General features: G+C 42.6%; 1 protein-coding gene across 9 annotated transcripts in view; it reads right to left on the bottom strand.

Moving 5' to 3' along the window:
• Positions 1-24: 24 nt before the first annotated feature.
• Positions 25-21,393, bottom strand: part of RUFY3 (RUN and FYVE domain containing 3) — a 56,310-nt gene continuing 34,941 nt past the window's right edge. For 3 of the 9 annotated variants that reach the window (XM_074905315.1, XM_074905316.1, XM_074905317.1), the window contains 8 exons: positions 20,741-20,802; positions 19,582-19,647; positions 19,409-19,478; positions 17,277-17,369; positions 16,461-16,541; positions 15,669-15,836; positions 14,849-14,946; positions 11,631-13,841 (listed from right to left, as the gene is read on the bottom strand). In XM_074905315.1, coding sequence (XP_074761416.1) covers positions 13,769-13,841; positions 14,849-14,946; positions 15,669-15,836; positions 16,461-16,541; positions 17,277-17,369; positions 19,409-19,478; positions 19,582-19,647; positions 20,741-20,802 — 711 coding nt within the window. In that variant the 3' untranslated portion in view covers positions 11,631-13,768. Of the gene's footprint in view, positions 2,525-4,020; positions 4,096-5,061; positions 5,090-6,396; positions 6,477-8,289; positions 8,393-11,327; positions 11,448-11,630; positions 13,842-14,848; positions 14,947-15,668; positions 15,837-16,460; positions 16,542-17,276; positions 17,370-19,408; positions 19,479-19,581; positions 19,648-20,740; positions 20,803-21,393 lie in introns of those variants that run through there. The other 6 variants (XM_074905312.1, XM_074905310.1, XM_074905308.1 and 3 more) reach the window with 5 other exon arrangements.

Below are 21,393 nucleotides of genomic sequence, written 5' to 3'. Positions count from 1 at the left end.
AAGACAGCTCAGGACACAGGATACAGAGCATCCAAGTTTTTATTATTGTGTGGAACAAAATTAACATGAAAAAACCAGCCGTCCGCTCCCCCCACTCCAAAGGCCCAGGTGAGCGTTACAAGCAGTACCTGAGCAAAGGTGCCTTGAACACTGCAGCACTGCGCAGCACCGCGCAGCACCAGGCGCTTGCGGGCAGAGGCGCCCTGGGCTCCGAGGCAGCGGGAAAGAGGCAAGTGCTGACACCGCCAGCTGGCAGCCCGCACAGTGTCGCGCTGACCTTTCTCAATTGCCATTTTGGCTGCCAGAGCTGTGTTCGGAAAGGTTTCAGCCACCTCCCTGCTCCCTCATAGGGAGCCATGTGACTTCAGAGGACCTGCCCCAGAGCTGTCCTGTTTCTCTCAGCCTCTGCTTCAAGCAAGCTGAGCAGCAGCTGCTCCTGCCAGGACAGTCAAAAGCCAGGTACGAGTCACAACTAAGCTGTCGCATCAGAGCTGCAAAATGCTGGACATACCAGCATGGAAATAATTTATGCTAAGGGCCAGGTTTCCAGTTTAATCCTTTAATGTGGGAATTACTGGGCTTTGCTTTCTCCTTGGGGGGCGAGTCCTGCTGGATTTGGATGCAGGAATTTGAAATTTCATTGGTGTGTACAGTAGGTACACAACACCACTAACGTTAAATTCAGTGTCTTCTCCATTGGTCTCTGGTGTCTCACCCCTTCAAAGCAGTGTGCCCACACTTTAGTTCTAGGCTTTTCATATGTCAACACTGTTCACAACTACTAATCTAAGGGATAGCAGCAAGGAAATGGATGTGGTAACAGGGGAAAAAAAGAGCAGAAAAACTACTTAAAGTTGCCCCTGCTGTGATAGTGCCCTGGCTCTGAGGGGCACTAAGAGGAGCTAGAGAACTTGGGTGGCTGAACATGCCAAGGCCTAGAGGGAACTAGGAGAGAGTTAATTCCTGGTACAAACTAGCACCAAGCACCTACATAACCTCGGCTCTGACATGCTTTTTAATGTGCTTCCCGGCAGTCTAACAAATAGAAAATCCCCTTTGAGGAATTAAACCACTAACCCCTAATAAACTTTGTACAAAAACCAAACACATTTGTCACATGTAAATACATCAGTTTTTCTATGGACTACCGCACATTCTGTGGTCTTTAGGACTGAAGTAGGCTTCCAGTATAAACCAGAACACACACTACTGTGACACGCTATGCGCTTCAGGAGGCAGCCACCACCGCTTTTTGGAATAACAGAAAATTCAGTGAGGTAATCACAACAAAGAATTATGTGGCATGAACTTTAAAGTGTGAAACCCTTTCAAACTGTGTTTCAAATCAGAATTTCTAGTAGGTGAAAGACATTCCGGTTTCATCTCACCTTCATTTTCATGTAACGAAAAGTGAAATGTGAGGCTTATTATGATGACTTTATGTGCACAAGGGGGAAAGGTGGGTTGAAGTGGCCGTAAACCTCCTGCATCATGATGAGGGTTTGGTATCTGAATGCTTGAGGGTCCAGTTCCTCCAGTCACCATACCAAGGCAGGAAGTGCAGTTACACCCGTAGCTTTGGCCCCCGCCGTGTAGTCACGAAGCCACAGTGAGGGTCTTCGAGAAGAAGGTCAGAGATGCCGTAAGGCACTTGTGTGCCAGATCAGTGCAGGCCATCAGTTCATGCCTCAAAACCACCTACAGCCCCCCACCCCAGCCCCTAAAATACAGGGGAACTTTCACAGCTTGGTTTGAGTCTTCCATACTGCTTTGCATAGCAAGCCTGTGGCCCAAGGGCTGAGCCAAAGAAACGAAGCTAGAAAAAGCATTTATTGGCATCTCACATGGCCTCCTCCCACCCGGCACTGATGCGGCGCGGTCGAACCAGATTGTCAAAGGCAACCAGGAAAGGGGAAATGGTATTTCAAGTGCAGCCAGACACGAGGATTAAAAATGCTCCCGTTCTGCTTTCAGTGAGCCTGTGCTTCACACTTTCGTGCCACACACGTGGGGATGAGAACGCTCCCGACTTGCAGGCGCAGACACACAGTGCACACACACAGAGCTCTTTTGGGAAGAGGCTCTCTGTTCTCACTGTGCCCTGAGGCTGCTCGGGCACACCTCGGGTACTTCACGTGCCATTCCCAAAGCAGTTCTCCCCAGCACAAGCTCAGCTCTGAGAACATGCAGATTTTCATAGAGAGAAGACTCAAACTGTTGGTTTAGCCACAGGAGACTGTAAACACCACAAAGCTGCTTCCCCTCTGACCTCCGAGGAACACAGGCAAGTATCTTCTCTTCACATTCCCCCCGAAACAAATCTAGAAACCATCATCAGCTACAACCATTTGTTTTGTCACCTCTCCCTGACACCTGTCCCCTACAAGGGGCTGGTCGAATACTGCTGGATGAGCCACTTGTGACAGGGGTTGCAGACACGCTCAGGGTTAATACTAGACGGGAGGGGCAGCTCATTCACTGAACAAGCTTCACAGAAGATGCCACCACAGTTCTTGCAGATGTTCTGGAATGTAGGAAGAGGACAGAGAAATGAAGGAACTGCTCAAGACACAAGCAACACAGACTTAAGAGTTTCTCTCATGAACATTCTGTCAATCCAAATCCTCTGCTGGGCTAGAGAAAGACACTCCAAAACCCCACTCTTGTCCCCTCTGAAGGTCCCGTTTGCTCTTGTGCTCAGGACCAGTTAATACCAAAGTTCCTTAGGTCAAAGGAGAGTAGGTGAGGTCTTGCAGCAAAGCAGGTAAGAGTTACCAATAATGAACTATTCGAGTTTTAATTGACTGTGGCATTTGCTTTGAACTCATCGTGTGTTTTCTCAAGATAAACACAGAGGCATGGGAAAGACTAGAAGTCCTACACAGCGTTCCCACATGTCTAACAGGAGAGGTTCATGGAGTGACATGGAGGGGGCAATTGGGCCCCCCCTCACTGCCTGTTCTAAGCATCATAGCACCATGGTGTTGGGGAGGAGAGGGCTGGCTTCTGAGCAAGCCCAGGCACACCGCCTTCACAAGTGCTGCAGAGGACTGCAGGAGGAACAGCTGGGAGTTGCTCTTCACTCTGGCAAAACTATCCGTGCCAGGCAGAGCTGCAAACGCAGCCACAGCTGGGAGCCTCTGCACCGAAGAACAGCAACTCGCCACCCATTACTCAGCCAGACATGGCCTCTCCACATGTGCCTGAAAGCCTCCTGGTCAGGTAACCTCGCTGTACTCCCCAGTTCCCCCTCAGAACTTCCCAAGACCGATTTGGAACCTAGTACTGGGTCACCTTCACCCAGGTGCGGAGGTCAGAGCCCTGCAGGCCTTGTGCCGGGGAGCCAGCTGCCTCCCTCCTGCTCCTTTCTGGCCACAGCTCCACAACAGCCTTCCAGTTCAGGCTTTGGCAGATCAACTGGGGGAAAACAACATCATCTTCCAGCTCACACCTCTAAGTACTTGCACCAGTGTGACCAGGACACCTTCTGCACTCACAGCAGTTTTATCATTGACTTGACTCTTTTCTTTCCAAACTGCTCCTCAGCAGCAGTGGAGGAAAGTATCTGGATGAAGGCAGCACTCCCACTGAACACCCTTTCTCTTCTAACCCCTCTAGATTCAGACTGTAAAGCAGTGAGGAAGGTGAGAAGGGCTTGGTCACAAAGAAGAACAAAAATAAGGGAAAAAGGCAGGGTGGCTCAAGTGGAGAAATAACAAACAAGTGTTAACACCACCTATCTCACTTTGGATTGATCCCAGGAAAAAAACACTTAGCTAAAAAGGGAAGAAGCTGCTAAGGGGAAGGAAAAACAAACTACTGAACACTTGAGCAGAGTGGGGAACCCTCAAGCAACCACTGTTTAACAAGTTTACTTTAAGGCTAAAGTGGACTTCAGAAAAGCCCTCATTTCTTTGTCTCAAGTCACCAGGGGGAAATCTGTGCTATTCGAAAATGAGAATCAGAGGAAACACACATTCACCAGATGATGGAGGTGACAATACAAGTCCTTGGAGTTACCTTTTTTTTGCTTCGGCTGCTTTCTTCCTGGCAAAGCTGGCAGATCTCAGAGTTCCCAGGTCCTGACAGCTGTTCCTAAACCCCAAGTAAAAACCAAGACATTCTGCTTTACGCACTTCTTTACACGGCACCCATATTAGAGCTCTGCGGCTGAGCAGCACCTTTCAAGAGGGAGGAAGATTTCACGTGCATGTGTTTAACCCTTTTCTATTCACAGCATACATGCAGGCACAGAGGACCACCATGCACGTGCAGGATGATCCACAGTTGCCCTGCCTACACCATGGGGCAGACAGGGAAGCACAGCATGGCCGTGTGAACCAGGGACCACGCAGCTCGATTTTCAGGCTGAGATCAAGGCTGCTGGCCCAGCAATGAGGTGGGAACTAAACCTCTTTCTCACTGTGAGAAAGAGCTGACAGATACAGAAATTCTCAGTAGACAGGACACAATGCAAGTGTTGCAGCATTCCACTGACAGTTTGGGGTCTACCTGTGCTTTGCCAAGCACCCATGGGGAGAAAGAAAGGATTCTGGTCAATTTGATATACATTAAAGAAAAAAAAAACAAACCAAACAAAAAACCCCCCAACAAACCAACTGACCAAAACACCCCTTCCCTCTAGCCTACTGAGCAACCAGCAAAACCCTGGCCCAGACCAAGGAGGTTAAACACCACTGTTTTCACAAACACTGAACTATATTATGCTTTCATTGTTGTTTTCAGACACACTGACCCAGGAAAGGCAGGGGGCAAAGGAATAATTAAAGGGGTTAGTATTAGTTTAAAAACCAACAGGTCTTGAGGCTGCAAAACGAACTCACATAGGTGCAACACTGCCAAAAGCCTTTCTAATGAGATAAGCAGCGTTTGTACACTAGACAATGATTGCTGCCGTGGACTCTACAGACAAATCCTCACCAAGGCAACACCATGGACAAAATTCAGGGTATCTTGGCAGGGAAGATGCTGCAGCGACCCAGGAGCTCCCTCAATACCCTTGCCCTTTGGTATTTCAATGCAAGAAAAAGAATCACCAACCTGCTCCTCCTGTGTGCTGCTTGGTAACCTGCAAGAGAACACCACCATCACTTGGAGCCAGGGCTTCAGTCACCGCATCATTTCAGAAGAACATTTGGACAATCAGAGAATTCCCTCATCCTGTTTTTAAAATCCTACCCATACAGATTTTTGGTTTTGTTTCTTCAAAACCACGCTGCCAAGACTCCTCGCATGAGAAATGACCCCTTCATAAGTTTTGTCAAACAGCAAAGCAAAAAGGCAGTATGTGACTGGGGCTCTTTAGGCATACAGCACTCCTGGCTAAATGGGAACAGCAGGAGAAATACTTGTAAAATGCCTTCAGAAGTGCAGAGGAAAGGGAGCATGAATATAGAAAAGACTGTTTAGATGCTACAAGCACAGTTTAAAACTAGCTCTGAACTTACTACCGCAAAATGTTTGGTCCCCTACAACTTCTGTGAAGAGGCAGCAATAACGCATTTTGAGGTCTTGCAGATAAATCGGCAGCCTGACACTCACAGTGCTTAAATGCTCAAGGTGAAATGGCAGTAAAAAGCATCAGAGGCCTGGAAGGTTTTTAATATCTGGGAAAGCAGATTTGAATTGAGCTTATGCTATTTTTAAGACAATACTTTTCTCATTAACTTTATATTGGCATTCAGAGCACTGTTTTTTCACTGACATTCAGAGTACTTCAAATAGGCTGTTACCATCTCTGAGCAAAGTCCTCATTACAGAGCTGTTCCCTGTGGCTTTTAAAACACCTTTTCACATTTAAAATCAAATCTGAAACTTCAAATATTAATCAAGTCCTACAACAAGAATCCTCCTCTGTAACATTCACCTTAGAAACATGTTACCTGAACTACATTTTTATACAACCATTTTCTTGAAATGTTATTTCAAGTTCTCTTTCTCCGACATCTCTTATTCTTGTCCAGAAGCCACTGTTAATTAGTTTCAAATGCCCTTGATCCACCAACCCTTCTCCCTTCCCTCACCAATCAAGTTACCTTCTTTGGACACAAGTACCAAAGGTCCAGGTCTCTGCAGCATTTGGCTTACAAAGCTTCATTGATTAAGAAAAATTAATAAACAGCAGATTTATATATAAACAAATTCAAAGGCAAATGGGAGAAAGAGCTTTTCATATCCAGAAACACTGATGGTGAGCAGTAGAACCTCCTTCCCTTTGAGAGCTACAAAAAAGCAGCAAAGAGGCTTCAACAAAGGGCATGAGGTTGAAAATCTCTTAGAGAGGGAAGCTGCACTACTCCAAGCTTCCCATCAGCAAAGAAATTAGAGAAGGGGAAGCAGGACTTAGAGAAGGTAAAAATGAGATTTCTTCCGTACTTGTGTGGCAGGACACTGTTCTCCTCTCTTGGTGGCTGTTTCAGTTTAGCGTTTTCTTCCTGGATTTTGAGCTTCCCATCCTGCCAAAAGGAGATATATACCCATCAGTTGAACTATATGACAACTCCAGTCTCACCCCTGCCATACTGCCAAGGGAGACTTTACATTTCTATTTCGGGAATACTGATCTGCCCCTCCTTGGCACAGAGGTGTATTTGAACATGTGAAAGCCTACAAACACCAATCCACCCTAGGAGCAGATCTATATGCTTTCCTTTTGCTGTCAACAAAAAATTGACTTCACACTTCAGAGACAGACTCTTAAACATGTCCCATGACCTCCTTTTACTAGAAGGTACAAGAAACTTCAGAGACATCATTTTTTATTTTAACAGCAGAGGTTAAATCAGCAGACAGCCTGAACAGGCTTTTTCAAGACTGATCAGCAAAACAAACCCTCTCAGGCAGCAAAGGAAAAAAATCCTTCCCTCCTGCCCAGCTAAGACCTGGGTCATAGCCCTGGCCAGATATGTATGTATGTATGTAACACCACACCAAAATACGACTGGCAAAAAACAGCCTCCCGCCTGAACAGCCAGTGCTGGCAGAACCACCCACACACGCATTGCTCTTGAGTTGTGACCTTCAATTTCTGCAAATGCATATTTCACTGGATCAAGCACCACATACAAGTTTTGTGGCAAAAGACAAGTCCACTCTGAAACCGCTTTTTTGTGCACTGGCCCATTTCTTCCTAGTGGGAGCACCCACTTGTGCCACAGTGCTCACCTATGGAGTAAAGGAGGATAACCCCACACAGTAACCTGGTCTCAAACCCAGTGACAGGCACATAGCCAAGCAGCACAAAAAAAGCAGCTATTCTGCCTTCCAGGGAGCTAAACAACTTCTGCTTTAAAGATCAGACTACCCAGTTTTGGGTATGGGGGTTTTTTGTTTTCATTTTTCCTGGCCAACTGCATCACACTTAAGTTTCTGATTCCTTCTACTGAATTATGACTGTTCTGCTACAGCAAACATGACTTTTTGATAAATGACTCATGATGCATAAATAACTTCACTGAAATGATGTGTATAATGTTGGTTAAAAACCAAAAAAACTGAGTTATTCAAGCAGCCCAGGGGAGCCCATTGAAGGCAACTCCTAAGTGCAGCAGCACATACGAGAACTGCTAAAACAACCTCAATTCACAGTTCTCATAGTTAAAAGTTTTGTTCTCCAAAACAACTGTTTTACTGCCAATTCCCGGCAAAAGAGTCTGTTTCGGTTTACAGAAAAAGCTGCAGAGCAGATTTTCACTTTCAAAGGCAAATTTACTGCTAAAAAGGGAGTCTCACTTGGGGACTGAGTTTTACTCTCAAGATGAACACTGCGTTTTGCTTTAAAAAACACTGACTTACTAATGCACAGCACAAAAGAACACAAAGTGATCTGTGATGCCCTGAAGAGGTAATTTTGTCTTCCAAGTTTTACTATTTACCTGGTTCAGGAGAATTTCCATTATTATGATGCAAAAAATAAAGACAAACAAGTTTGCTCTTCATAAGATGGAATGTGTACAGCACCTCTCCTGCTGTATTACAGTTGCTTTTATTAAACTAGTGAAGGAAAACTACAATCACTGTCAAGATTTTGTCAGGTACCCAGCTTGGAACAGGAAACCAGTGTTCTGCAATGAAGCATAATGCTTGCAATATTTTTGTGATGCTCAATTCAATAAACTACCCACTTAATATGTGTAAAAAATGTTCTAAAGCTCATTTTGTTGTGGCACACTAACAATACATGTTTATTGCCTAATAAAGCTCAGGAAAATCAAAAGAGCAAAATGAGACTATGATTCAAACATAAGCCAAGAATAAAAGTCGTATTACCTGTCTTAGCCAATTCTTTGCACCTTTTTTGTTCTCTTGGCTGCGCTGGTGACTGTGTGACCATCTGTCTCTTTCTCGCTTCAGTTCCAGTTCAAGGTGGCTCCTAGAGTATCAAGGTGGAATTGTGAATAAAAGCTTTGGTTTTGTAACACTTGACATTGAGAGCTGAGCTGTTTAACCCTCTCTTTACACTAAAACAATTGAACCCCAGCTCAGGAGCTGAAAACTGCCTCTTTTAAAAAGTTGTCTTGCAGTGTGTTAAGCCGTAATATGTCAGGATGGAAAAATCTAAAAGTTCTTAATCTAATTCTAGCATGATTTTGCAGGAAGTAAACCTGTTGACTACATCTGCAAGTCCTCAAAAAATACTTATTTATTCATCTATTGCAGAACTGTTGATCAGTGCCCTATTCAAAAAGACATTCTTCAGCATGTCAACTGCTACAAGACAGGCTCTGAAACCAAAGCCAACATCCACGACCATTTCCCAAAGCTGTCCGTACAGGATGGAGGGGCTGTTCCTCCCTGAGAACTGTGGGAATTCTTCTGACAGCTCACCTCAAAGTGGGGCTTGGTCTTCATGGAGCAACCAAGGACTGGGGCTGAGGGCTTCCTTGCTGGGAGCACTCTGCAGCCTGCTCTGCTCTTGACCTTGGCTGAGCAACAGCACATGAGCAGGTCAGTGCAGGAGCTTGAATAGGAGAGGTGAGTCCAGCGGGCTGATACAGGACACATACACTTTTCTACAGATCTCAGGCAGCTCCCTGGTCCAGCCTCACCCATCAAGAAGGGAAGACACATGCTCCTTCAAGACTGCTAAGCAGCTGGGCTGCTGATCTGCCAGTGTCAGTCCCTCCCCCCTCGGGCCAGAGGGAACAGAGACATGGCTGAGCACAGCACATTCACATTCAGGAGGAAAACTAATCAGCGGGTCAAGGACAGATGAACAAGCACATCTGAGGTCCCTGACGCAGTCTGAAGCAGGCTGAAGAGAAGCACGGCTCTAAACCGAGCTGTGGGTCACAGAGCCTTTACTCTGGGCCACCAGAAAGCTCAATGCCTCCATGCCTGTAGCCTGCCTGCACGCAACAGCCTCAAGCACATAGACCATCAGGGACTGAAGCACTAGAAACACCATTTTCTGTAATTATTACAAGGAAAATACGTTAGCTGCCGTAGGAAATGACCCCTGCTCCAAAATTAAAGCATAGAAACTGAGTATCTACCGGTAAAAGTAGTGGGAAGACTTGTACTATAAAACATTCAGAATCCTCATTGCTATTAAAACCAGCATTATCCATTATTACCCTTGTTAGTCTCCACGCTGCTCCAACAGCTTTTTAAAATAACTCATTATGACTACAGCCTCATCAATTATGTAGCCTAACTGAAGTGAGTGAAGCTGGTGGAGACTTAGATCCAGAAATTAATACTTGTCCATGTTGACATTTAAAAACCAACCAATGAAATCCTTGTTTACAACTTGATTTAAAGCCAGCACCACCACAAACACAAAAAGTCCCATTTCCTCTTAAAGGAATATAATTCAAGCAAGACTGCCCACAATCCACTGCGGCACCCTCCAATACTCACTGCTTTAGAAACTCAATTAAATTAAGCAGTACAGCCTCCCAGTAAAGGAGACTCAATCATTTTCATACTGTCATCTTGATTTAGCTTGAGTGAGGAAGAAATCGGAGCAAGTCCAACTGATGCAAAAACAGACCGATTTGCAAATGTCCTCTGCCAGTAGCTACACTGAGTCAAACTGACTCAGTGTAAGGTGCATACACAGAGAAGATGTATTCTCCCTTTATACCTGAGAACGCTGCTAAGCCCACCCATGTACACCCAGAACCTCGCATGAATTTCTGACAAAAGCCATTTGCTGGTTTTCTGGGAAGCCTCTGTAACTTTTTCAAAAAGGAAACAAAAAGCTGTGCCAGGAAGGGACAAGAAGGAAAAAAAAAAACAAAAAAAACCAACCCACCCAGCAATGCTTCCACACAATTCATTCCAGTGACCTTGCAACAAAGATGTGTCATGGCTACAGAAGAGATGCTCTTCTATTTTAAGATAAGAAGATTTCTCTGTTTTCCTGATACTGGTAAACCGATGACACTGCAGGGGAAAATATGATAGCTTTTGCAAAGTTCTCTACATTTGGCTTCCAACATTTTGGTCGCCTCCCAGCAAAAATGAGACCAGTTTCAACTGGAAAAAAAATAAATTCCCAGCACTGTTTGTCAGACTGACAACCACGATTGCTTCCCTTGCTCCAGACTCTTCAGTGTTAGCTCGATGCAAAGACTTCACTACTATATCCCTGACAATGAGCAGCAAATTGCTTTTAGTGTTAGCTTTGAATTCCAAATTATGCTATTACAGTGGAAAGTCTGATGCAACACTTGACTTTGGAGAGGTCTGTGTTGCCCATCAGAGACCCGACTGCACTTTGAAGCACACATCTAGCTAACACTCATTCCCTAGAGCAGGCTAACCTGCAGCTCTAACTCAGCACAGACTGGGGATCTACCCAGTGTCCCAAACAGGCTTTGCAGCTTGTGGGGATCCCCATCCTCCTGCAACTCTAGCACTGCCTGTTTTCAAGCGAGATTGTTATTGGCAGATGCCTGACAAATCTAACCACAGTGCAGAAAGCCCCCATGGATGTTTGCACATTCAGAAATATATCCTGACATTTCATTTCCACTTGAGATATTCTGCAACTTGCTTCTGATACTCCACTGCCACATAAGATTTGTGCTTTTGCTGGTGGTTTCTGCTGACCACATAGTTCTTTTGCATTTTCTTCCAATCCAGTTTTTCAAGTTGTAATTTTAAAGACACGCATGTTAAAAGATTTGCTGTCTCACAGATCACTGCACCTCCCCAGAGTTAATGACTGCCTGGCATCTAACATGCCACTTGTCCCTCTCTCCCTCCAACCCCTACTTCCTTTTGCAATAGTCCTGCCTGCTTTCTACCAGACACAGTAAGAACAGCCCAGAAAATAGATTAGAAAAGGATCTCTTCACCGCTGCCTGGAGAGCTCTTCCACTTCTAGCTGGAGGCTGTTGATTTTGTCCCCAAACTCCTGCTTGAAGAGACGGTTGTCCTGCTGGGCCAACTGACGGTCCTTCTCTGCCTGTCGCAATCTGGATTTGAGCCACATGAACTTGTGATAAAAAACAAAAGCCATGGTGGGGAGGAAGACCGAGTTTAACCAACAAATAAAAACCCAGTGAAAAGGTAAAGCCAAAAAAAAGGAATGGTAAAAACAATGGAAAGGAGGAAAAATTTTTAAAGAAAAGCAAAATGTAGGTGAACCAGGCAGAAGCTCTGATTTTCAATAGTTTTTATTCTATTACTACAGTTTACAGCCATTAGATGAAAAACATAAAACATCACTTTTATCCAGATTCAAAGCAAACCTCAAGTACACAGAATTTTAAGTCAAATTTGATTTTAATGTACGTTACATTTCAGCTTTACACATGTAACTGGAACTTGCAACATAGGTTAGCTACTCTATTGAGAATTAGTGCATTTTCCTGGTCTCTTCCATGGACTGACACACTGGCTCAAGCGCCCAGGCATTAATACACCAAAGCATTTCCACTTTGGGCCAGACATCAGAAATGGCCAGATCCTTAATTCTGTCTTATTTTAGTGTTACTGTGACAGCAAACAAAACCAGCCCAACCCCGTTTCTACAGAAGAAATCTGGGGAGGAGCAGGGGAGTTAACTGTTTTAACTAGCTATGTGGATACCCTGATGAAAGCTTCCACCTTTTTATTATTTTCTCCAGGTAGTTAAAAGGAGTTTCTAATAGAAGGTTACTGAAGGTTAAGTTTACACTTTCAAGCACGCGACTTGGGCATCGGCGTAAAGATTTAATAAGGGTCTCCAAGTCTGCTTGTGTGTGGGAGTTAACTAACCAAGCTAAGCAGTGGTACACGCTTGCGTACAGGAGGACTAGGCTGAGCCTCACAGATTTTTAAATGTACCTAGTGAGAATCAACAGGTATTCTCTCCCCAGCTGCATTTTGGTCACATTTGCCACCCACTGCCCCAGGGAGCACTATCCCACAGGACAAAGGGAGAACTGGCACCAAAGAATTTTTACAGGCATCTCACCAGAGCAAAAAACCCCTTATTCAACACAGAAAACGCCCAAATGTGACCTTCTTGAAAGAAAAAAAAGGAGCACTTAGAACCTAAATCCTGTGACAGGCCAGCATGGTGAACTTCTGCGGCCACAGGGAAGAAGATATTCATTTATAATAGTCCAAGCTGCAGTTACTTAAAAGTTTTGTGCTGCGGTGTTAAATGGGCAATTATATTTCCTATTGAGAGCTGTTTCCAAGCTTTAGCTGTTCTTCTTAGCAAATTCCATTTGTATCGAGCAACAGAAACTCAGAAGCAAATTAAAGAAGTGTAAGAGTAAAAGGCAGCTCTTCCTTTTAAACCACTAACTACTCAGACAAGGAATGGTCAAGTACCAAATTACCATTTCCACTCCCTACCACTGCACATTTTGTTCTTTTTTTTTTTTTTTTTTTTTTTTTCAATTTTTTGTTTCTTTTAAACACTAGAGTATAAGATCAGTAATTTTTTTGTAAAAGGTGTAACTTCCCTTTCTAGGAAGTGGAGAGACCTACCAAAACAACTCTCCTCAGCTTCCTTTGGTCAGTAAGGACCACCAATATATGTCTAAAGGGATTCATGGCAGAGGTAGAAGGCAATGCAAAGATAAGGAGGTTTTCACTGAACTTACCACTCTATCATGTTACTCTAAGACACCTAGCTACTAATTCTGGACACATGAAGTTTAAAGGAATAAGGATAAGTCCCCACCCTCCCACCAAGTCACTAAGGCAAAATCATTGCAAGCAGTCTCGGTTACAAGAGGGCTGGTCTTCACGGTGATGAGCTATCGAGTCGCACCCATTTTGTCTTGGACTTGGGACTGAACCCACAGAACAGAAGTGAATGGGTAACGGCTTTGGGGTACGCACACAACTACTTTCAACAACTTCCAGGGATGCATTTTTTTCGTCTACTTCACAAAAAGGGTAACACAGAAAACTAGTTGACTTTCCAGAGCTGGCCAATCTGATGTTGGCTTGACCAATGCACCTAGTATCCATAAATGCTGAAGACTTGTGCTGCTGTATACAGTATGCATCACCGGGATGTACAGAGCCACATATCTTCCATTCCTTATGCTTTTCTGGTGTGTTTATTGGCCAACTCATTGGTACTTTAACACAATTTAAATGGCAAAGTTAGGGATTTTTATACCCGACTCTACATCTCTGAAGAAAAACTCACTGATTTTAAAAATTCAGCAAATTCCAAATCAATTTTAGGTGACAATTAACATTTTAGCAGTTGTTTTTAGCAATTCTCAAGTTCTCCCCTCATAAATGAGTTCTGATGTCAGAGCTGTGAGGTGACCAGACATAAAAATATCTAATGATGCTTCTGGATCAGTTTGTTTGCTGCACTATTTAAGGTTTTTGCCTGTTTCACCAAATCCTTTTCACTGTATAAGTAAGTCAGAATGAGGAGGATGAGAAAATGAAAAAATAACAACAGCAAGAGAAAAAGAGCAAACCAATTAGCTGAGCAGATATCATAAAACATTTTAAAATACAAATTTCCTACAAACAAAATGACCTTTTTTATAGAGAATCATACTCAATAAAAACCCTAAAATGAGAGCTTTAATTTAGCGCAATGCTCTACTCATTAAGTAAGTCCCAGGCAATACGTGACCTTGAGAGCTTCGCTTTCCCCTGATTTTCTCTGAGCTAGTGTGACAGGGCGATTTGCAGAGACTGAAGCTGTGACCTGCTGGCCAAACCACTGCAAAGCCTGGCTTCAAGAACAAGACAAAAGGGAAATAAGAGCACTGCTCCTTCTCAAATCAATCTGACTTCAATGCCAAGGCCCTCCTAATTTCGTGAAGGTTTGTAACATGAGAGCCACATAGTCATTACGATGAAACTTGTCCTAGTCCAAATGGGTATTATACCTATGGGCTATGTTTACCAACTTCGAGCAACAGCCAGGCTCCCCTCTCATCCTCCTCCATTTACTTTCACATAAGAATATTTTTCAGGCTCACCTCCCTCAAAGTACCAGAGAGATCTGGAGTAACCAAGCACCTCTATGCCTAGCCTCTGCTGCACTGTAATACTGTCATTAACAGTCAAGCACTTCTCTAGGTTCATATTTACATCTTTTTTATCAGTGCTATCAGAGTAATTGCCTTGTAATGACTGGATAGCATACAGAAGTGCAGCTGGCGTAGATAAATGAAGCTGTTATGGTAATTAATGGTTTAGTAGTATATTATTTTCTAATGGAAGCCCTCCTGAGAATGCAAAACATTTCTCCTAACAGCATCTCACAGAATTAGAGCACTCTCTCTGTTGAGCAGTGACTAAGCAGAGCACACAGACTCCCGCCTGGTCCATTCAGGGTCAGTGGGACACTACCCCTAGAATACACACATGATTTTATAACTGTAAAAGTTCCATTTTTTACCTTTGTTCAAGCTGTTTGATGGTGGCAGCCATCTGATTTGTTTTTTCTTCCAAACGACTGTTTAATTCACTCTTCTGTTTCACTCCCATGTCTGAACTCTGGAAAAAACAGCATTGTGGGGTTTTTTAGTAGTAGTAAAACCAAAATAAGCCATGATAAATCACGTGGCACATGAAACGAAAGGGGCAGAAACCAGAGGCAGGAAAAGGTGCTCAAAAAGCAAATGCTAGGTCAGTATTTCAGTATTGCAAGGACAAACATCTTACCATAAAGATGTCGGCTACCTCTGGACCCCACAAAAGGGCAATACCATAATCACTGAAGCTATCTGTGTAATGTATATTAATGCAGTACTTGCTAATATCATTCAACTGTTTTACACAGAAGCAACTCTTTCCTGTTCTAAAGTTTATTTTAGGATTTCTTTGTGTGCTCTTCATCTTAAGAGTCTGCTTCTGTCTTCACACAGTAATGCATGCGATTACACCACACACCTTCAAATACCAGATTGTACTTGAACAGAAGCTACCACAGCTCAGTTTTTATACCACAAAAATGTAGAAGATGCTTTTCCCGCTCACACACACACACATTTCTGGATCATCATGAGTCTTTCTTCAGAAGAAACTGCATTTTCCTTTAACCTCCATCACATACAACTGTTCATGTACTATAGCTTTCTTCCAGTGAGACAGAAGTATGCTATACACCCTGTAACTCTTCCACACCTAGCACCTTTTAGATAGATAGCAGGGAAAAAAGAACAAGAGATATCACTTTTATCTGGAATTCACTGCATTTGATTTAATTATTTCCCTACCTGCAGCTTGAAGGACAGTTCATGCTTTAGGGCTCTGAGATCATCCAGTTGCTGTCTGAGTGCCACCAGCGCATCTTGCTTCTCGCAAACATCTTTCTCCAGCATCTTCATGGCTAGCTCCATCTCCTGTCGCATCCCAATCTGCACCTCCAGCTCTTTCTCCACATCCTGGAACATACAGATCAGTCACCATTACCAGTCAGCTTTCCATGAGGTAACCACCCTGAACTGGTGCTCCTGCCAATGCAGTCACTACCTAGAAGGGTGCTGCATTGGCCACAGCATCACAGTTACAGATCTGACCCATCAAAGACAATTAAGGACAACAAATCCACATATTCAGTCCAATATTAAACATTAACTTAAACAGCATTACTAGCAAAGAATCAAAAAGTACTACATAGGCCCATCTTTCTGATGGAGGGGACGAGTGAAAAGCTGGCAGACTTTAGTTCTTAAAAACCTTTGGCTCAGGCATTTTCCTCCCCACCAGCTGAACCCACGATACTGAATAGCAATTCAGATAGTGGCAATATCCTTTACTCAGCAAGGGGGAATATGCAAACCTAGAAATGCAAGTGAACTGCTCATTTTGAGAAACAGACCTCAAACTGATCAACAGAGCTAGAAAATTAATATTGCTTCAGACAAGACTGTCTTGGATCAGGCTGAAGCAGGCTGGCAAGAATGAAAAAAATGCCCTGGCCAAGCATTTTCAAAAGTGATTGTCTGACATGGAGTTACAACATCAAAAGCCATTTGTAGGGAGCTCCAAGCTCACACAATCCTTACCAGTCGCAGCTGAGTCTCCTCCTTTAACTGTTTCCGTGCCTCAGTCAGTGCATGTCCATCAGCAGTTCTGTCTTTAGTGACCTAAGTTAGTGAAGACACCCAATTAACTTGTCATTATATACTACTAGCCCTCACATTTGCTGATTATTTGCTTTTCCCACCACTTCAAGAAGAAATTCTGCCACTATCAAAACTCAGAGCTCCATTCAGTTAATGCAGCATGCAGCTTCCATGTGAAATTACTCCATCTCCCTGTTTCACCAAGTGCTCAGTGCACTTCAAAGGATATGAATTAAAAGGACAGATGGTTTTCATAACTTTAACAATATACCAAGTACGGTTACGAAACCTCAGAAAAAGATCTTGCAGGTTTTATAACTAAACCAGTTACTAGCACTTCCAATAAGTCAACAAAGAAAAGATTACAGATCCTGCCCCTTGATTCCAAAAAGGGTAGCCTTTCAGGCCAAAAAGACAGAACTCCTACGTCCAAATTTTTCTGCTGCCCCCTCAGAAAATCATCCTTCCTCCTGTCCCTTTTGACACCTCCACCCAGCAAGCCAGGAACATGCTGTGTTAGCTCTCGGCTCTCTACATGCTCACAGTTTCATCAGCTGCGGCCAGGCAGGATTTACCGTGGTCAGGGTCCACCTGCTACCCTCTGCAGAGGAACCCACCTGGAGTCACTCTTCTCTATTCCAGTTTTTGTGCGAGATACATAAGGAAATAAAGCCTCTTCCAAACACTGACTTCTTGAATTAATTTGGGCTGGGACTGTCCAGAAAGTTCAGTAATCATTTGCACACAGCCACCAACCTTACGATTGGACTCTAAGATGTAAGAACTTTCTTCTTTAACCCGTTCCATCTCTTCTTGCAGTGTAATAATCCTGTTGTTTGCAACCGCAAGCTGTGAACAAAACAGAACAGTAACACATCAAAACCATACTTGACCTTTTTTTTTCCCCTCTCTAGACACATTTTCTGTACTCTTTTTTTTACATTCAAAGCAAGAAAAAAAAAAATATTTGGAGTGACAAAAGACAACTTGGCCTCTACCATGAAGAAAAAACATCTGAAATAGCATCAGTTAGTGCCAGCATGACGGATTTCCAGTATCAGCTGAAAAAGACTTTGCAACCTATTTTGGTTCCTGTCTTTCAGTAAAGTTATTGACTTATTCAGGTCTCTACCTGCTAGACCCAGTGTAACATGTGGTTAGCGCAACTCAACAGAAATCCTCACTCTGTTTCCCCTCCCTTAGCGAAGATGATAAAACGGGAAAATGTGAGCACATGACAGCTAAGTTTTGGTGACTTCTAGCAACTGAAATATAAGAGAGGAAATACTTGTGTGGCTTTGCTAAAGCTGAAGTAGTTTGGGTACACTGCTAGGTAGATGCTCAAGCATTTGGGCGGGAGAAGCATGATGAGAGCCTCATCAGAGGAAGAAGGTTTGGCTGGAAACGGAGGGTCAGTAGCACATTCTGGCCTTACAAGACATTAAGTGAAGGCAGCACCACAGACTAACAGACCTTTCAGTGTGTGGTCAAAGGCCAAAATAACCTCAGGAAAGTTTTTCTGGCTTTGTAAATCATAACTGATATAAGCCTTGCACACAAGAAAATCTCAGTGACATTCCAAGAGATCAGCAATGTTATTAAGTGACATCCTCCAGTAGAAATTACCCTGATAAAAGTGTGAGTCTTTGGTACAGCTCAAGCCAAATACACAAACTGATGTGATATGTGATGCAGTTCATGAACTACGCCCTGCAAATAGCGCTGGTTGGCACAGTGTGTTCCAGTGCCATGCAAATTCTTCCTCTGAACAGCATGCAGACTTCACTAAGATACAAGCAAGCACATTATTAGAAATCAAAAAGTATTTCAGTCAACATTGCAGCTCATCTCGTGGGTACCATGTCTAATGGGCACAGCACTTGCACTCTGCAGCTAACAAACCAAAAGCCACTTACTATAGTAGCATTGAGAAATGCAGCCTCTACTGCAGACCACCTTTTTAAAGTTAAAAAAATATTTTAAACATAAGAACATTTCTTATGCCTTAATTGCAAGAGTGGATACACTAATTTCCACTACTAAAGCTTCTCATCATTTGGAATACATCCATTAGAGTAAATGTTCAATAACCAGACATACAGACCTCCTTTAATGAGGGTGAACAAACAAAAAAGAATTTCCATTTCATATTTGTACTGCAAGAGTACTGAGCCATCGCAATCTAAATCATTCTGCTAAGTGGCATGCGGACAGAGATACTGTAAAACCATTAGGATGAGACTTACTATCACCCATTTGTCAGGGAACTGACCCCAAAAGATTTTATTATATTTATGCTGTGACTAATGAACTGCAAGAACAATTTTAAAACACAGGCTATACTTATGACTCACATACCAACCATTTTTTACGCTCAGACTGAACAATGTTTTATCTATAATTTTTCTTTTTTTATTTTTTTCAAATTGTGACAGGCTAGAGAAAAAGTTATTGAAACATTTCGATTTCTATCTCTACACTGTATTAAACTTCTGCACCTGTCAAAATAAATAGACATTTTAAAATCTCTTTGTCATGTCTGGACATCTCATAACCTACATCAGTTGTATGGCATTTGAAAAATCACACCCACCATACAATTTATTCTAAAGCATTTTCCAAAAATCAGAAAGTACTCAAAGTTCAGAGGGATAAAGTGTGTTCAGCAGCTTTTGGTTTTTAACATAAACATTCAGCTGTTTTTCCACCTCATGCTTAGTTAGTAGCAACAGCCAATATAATCCCTTGGCAGGTCAGTTATTCCAGTTCCATCATTAAACACTCATCATTATGTATATCAGAAATCTGAAGGTAACTCCTCCCTTACCTTTTTAATCCTCAATTCCAAAAGGCCAAAACATCAAATCATTTTCTATTATTACACTTACCTCCTCAGTCAGTTTAGTGTTGGATTTTTCTAAGGCATCCACCTTGGCCTGTAGGTTGTTTACTGTCGCACTGTTGAAGAGAAAAAAACCTTATAGTAATTCCTTCTTTTTTTTAAATCCTGTTTTCTGTTTTCTCCTACTATATAATAAAGAATAAATAAGACATGTCTCACCTTAAATGTCTATTGAGTTCTTCTACATAGTTCTTCTGGTCCAAAATAGCAGTTATCTGACCATCTCTGGGAAAAAAAATAAAAGAATTCAGCTCAAGCATTTGGATTCAAAGAACTAAGAGACACCACTAAAGGTCTAAGAGGAAACATGGCAATACAGCCCTCATATCAGCACAGCACCAATACCCTAGGTCTCAGTCTATGTGATGTATATCAAATAGCAAAGCTGAGTTACAGTCTATGCCTTTATAATCACAGTCACTGTCCCCTGACTTCTCAGAAGCTGCTACATTCACCTGGATGACATTCAGGCATTTTGTGATACACAAACAAGAATGATTAAGGCAGACAATATTTCAAAGAGGACAGTACAGTATTTCAAAGGAAAAAAAATGGGTTTGCACTACATTTATACTTGGCAAGAGCCATCTCACCAAAATCTGTTCAAGGAAAACTGTCAACAAATGCACTTTTTGCGTTCACTTCCAGCAGGAAATCTTAACTAAAGATGTTCTGAAAATGAAACTATAGATAAAATAAATGCAATCAAGACACCTGATCTTGAGGGATAATCATTAAATATATACCTGAACTTAACCTAGCAGGACTTCCTTAGAAGGGAGAAGTACTCTTGAAGAACCTCGGAAAACTGCAACACCTGATCCGTATGCCAGTATGTCCACACTGTATTTTTCAACGACTTGCTCTGAATGTTGCACAGCTTCATTTGTGTATGCTGGCACAAGTTCTTTAGGCTATTATTGCAGTTACGATCTTTTCCAATTGGAGAATTTTTTTTTTTTTTTAAAGGATGTTATGGTGTCAAAAATCAACTATTACCCTGCTAGCCATACAACTGGTGAAAGCTACTAAGCTTTTAAAGAATGGCAGACCTAATTCAGCAGAGGGTCACTTTAAAAATATTTTTATCTTCAATTACCGGTTAAGGAAGAACACACAGGATTTCTGGGAGACTTGCCATTTCCCCTGCTCCCTCCCAATATTTCCAGTATCATATTTATATATTATGTTTTATAACAGAATAGCAATTCAGTCTAAGTAGTTTTTTAATTAAAAACAACAGCTTGCAGGGCAACCCAGAATACTTGAATACAAGTTACCAAGAGATAAGATGCAGGAGAATTATGTGTGTACCTACCCTTCACTGCCTTTCGTGCTGTTCCCATCTTTCAAATACATTGAGAAATCAATAACTCCAACCTAGAAAAGAAAAATTTGCATCTTACATTAAACACTTCTAAGAGCAAACACTGTAGTTGTGAAAGTTCAGAACATCAGTACCTATTGTATTACGGCAAGGATTTGTTATACCAGTAATCTATATGAAGTTAGTGAGAACAGGGCATATTTCAAGCAAAAATATACTAGGATAATCACTGAATTGGCAAGCAACTCTTAGGACATAAGGACAAAACATTACCATCACCATATCTGCATATACACTGCTTATGCAAGCTGGAACATAAGTGCATGAAGGCTCATTTTATTTTGTTTAACAGTTACACTGATCTCATCACACAGCATGAGCGAATTAACAGTTCTGTCCATTTCTCCCCTCATTTTGGCTAAGTCCTTCCCATTTTTTCCCTCCTTTTTCATTTACTCCACAGTGACCTGCATGCAGATCACAGCATAGCATAACAGCAAAGAGAAAACCAAAATCCCGAGTTTTTGACCTCAGCACCACCAGCTAACTGAAGACCATAACCATAGTAACAAACTCACATTAGTCTTCTATTACATATAGTAACAAACCCGTATCTTGGTTGTTGGAAGTCCTCTACAATTGAA

Source organism: Athene noctua, chromosome 4 (genome assembly GCF_965140245.1).
Source record: "Athene noctua chromosome 4, bAthNoc1.hap1.1, whole genome shotgun sequence".
Classification (NCBI taxonomy): Eukaryota; Metazoa; Chordata; class Aves; order Strigiformes; family Strigidae; genus Athene; species Athene noctua.
The sequence above is the reverse complement of the archived record's forward strand: the minus strand, read 5'-3'. Positions and strand labels throughout refer to the sequence as shown.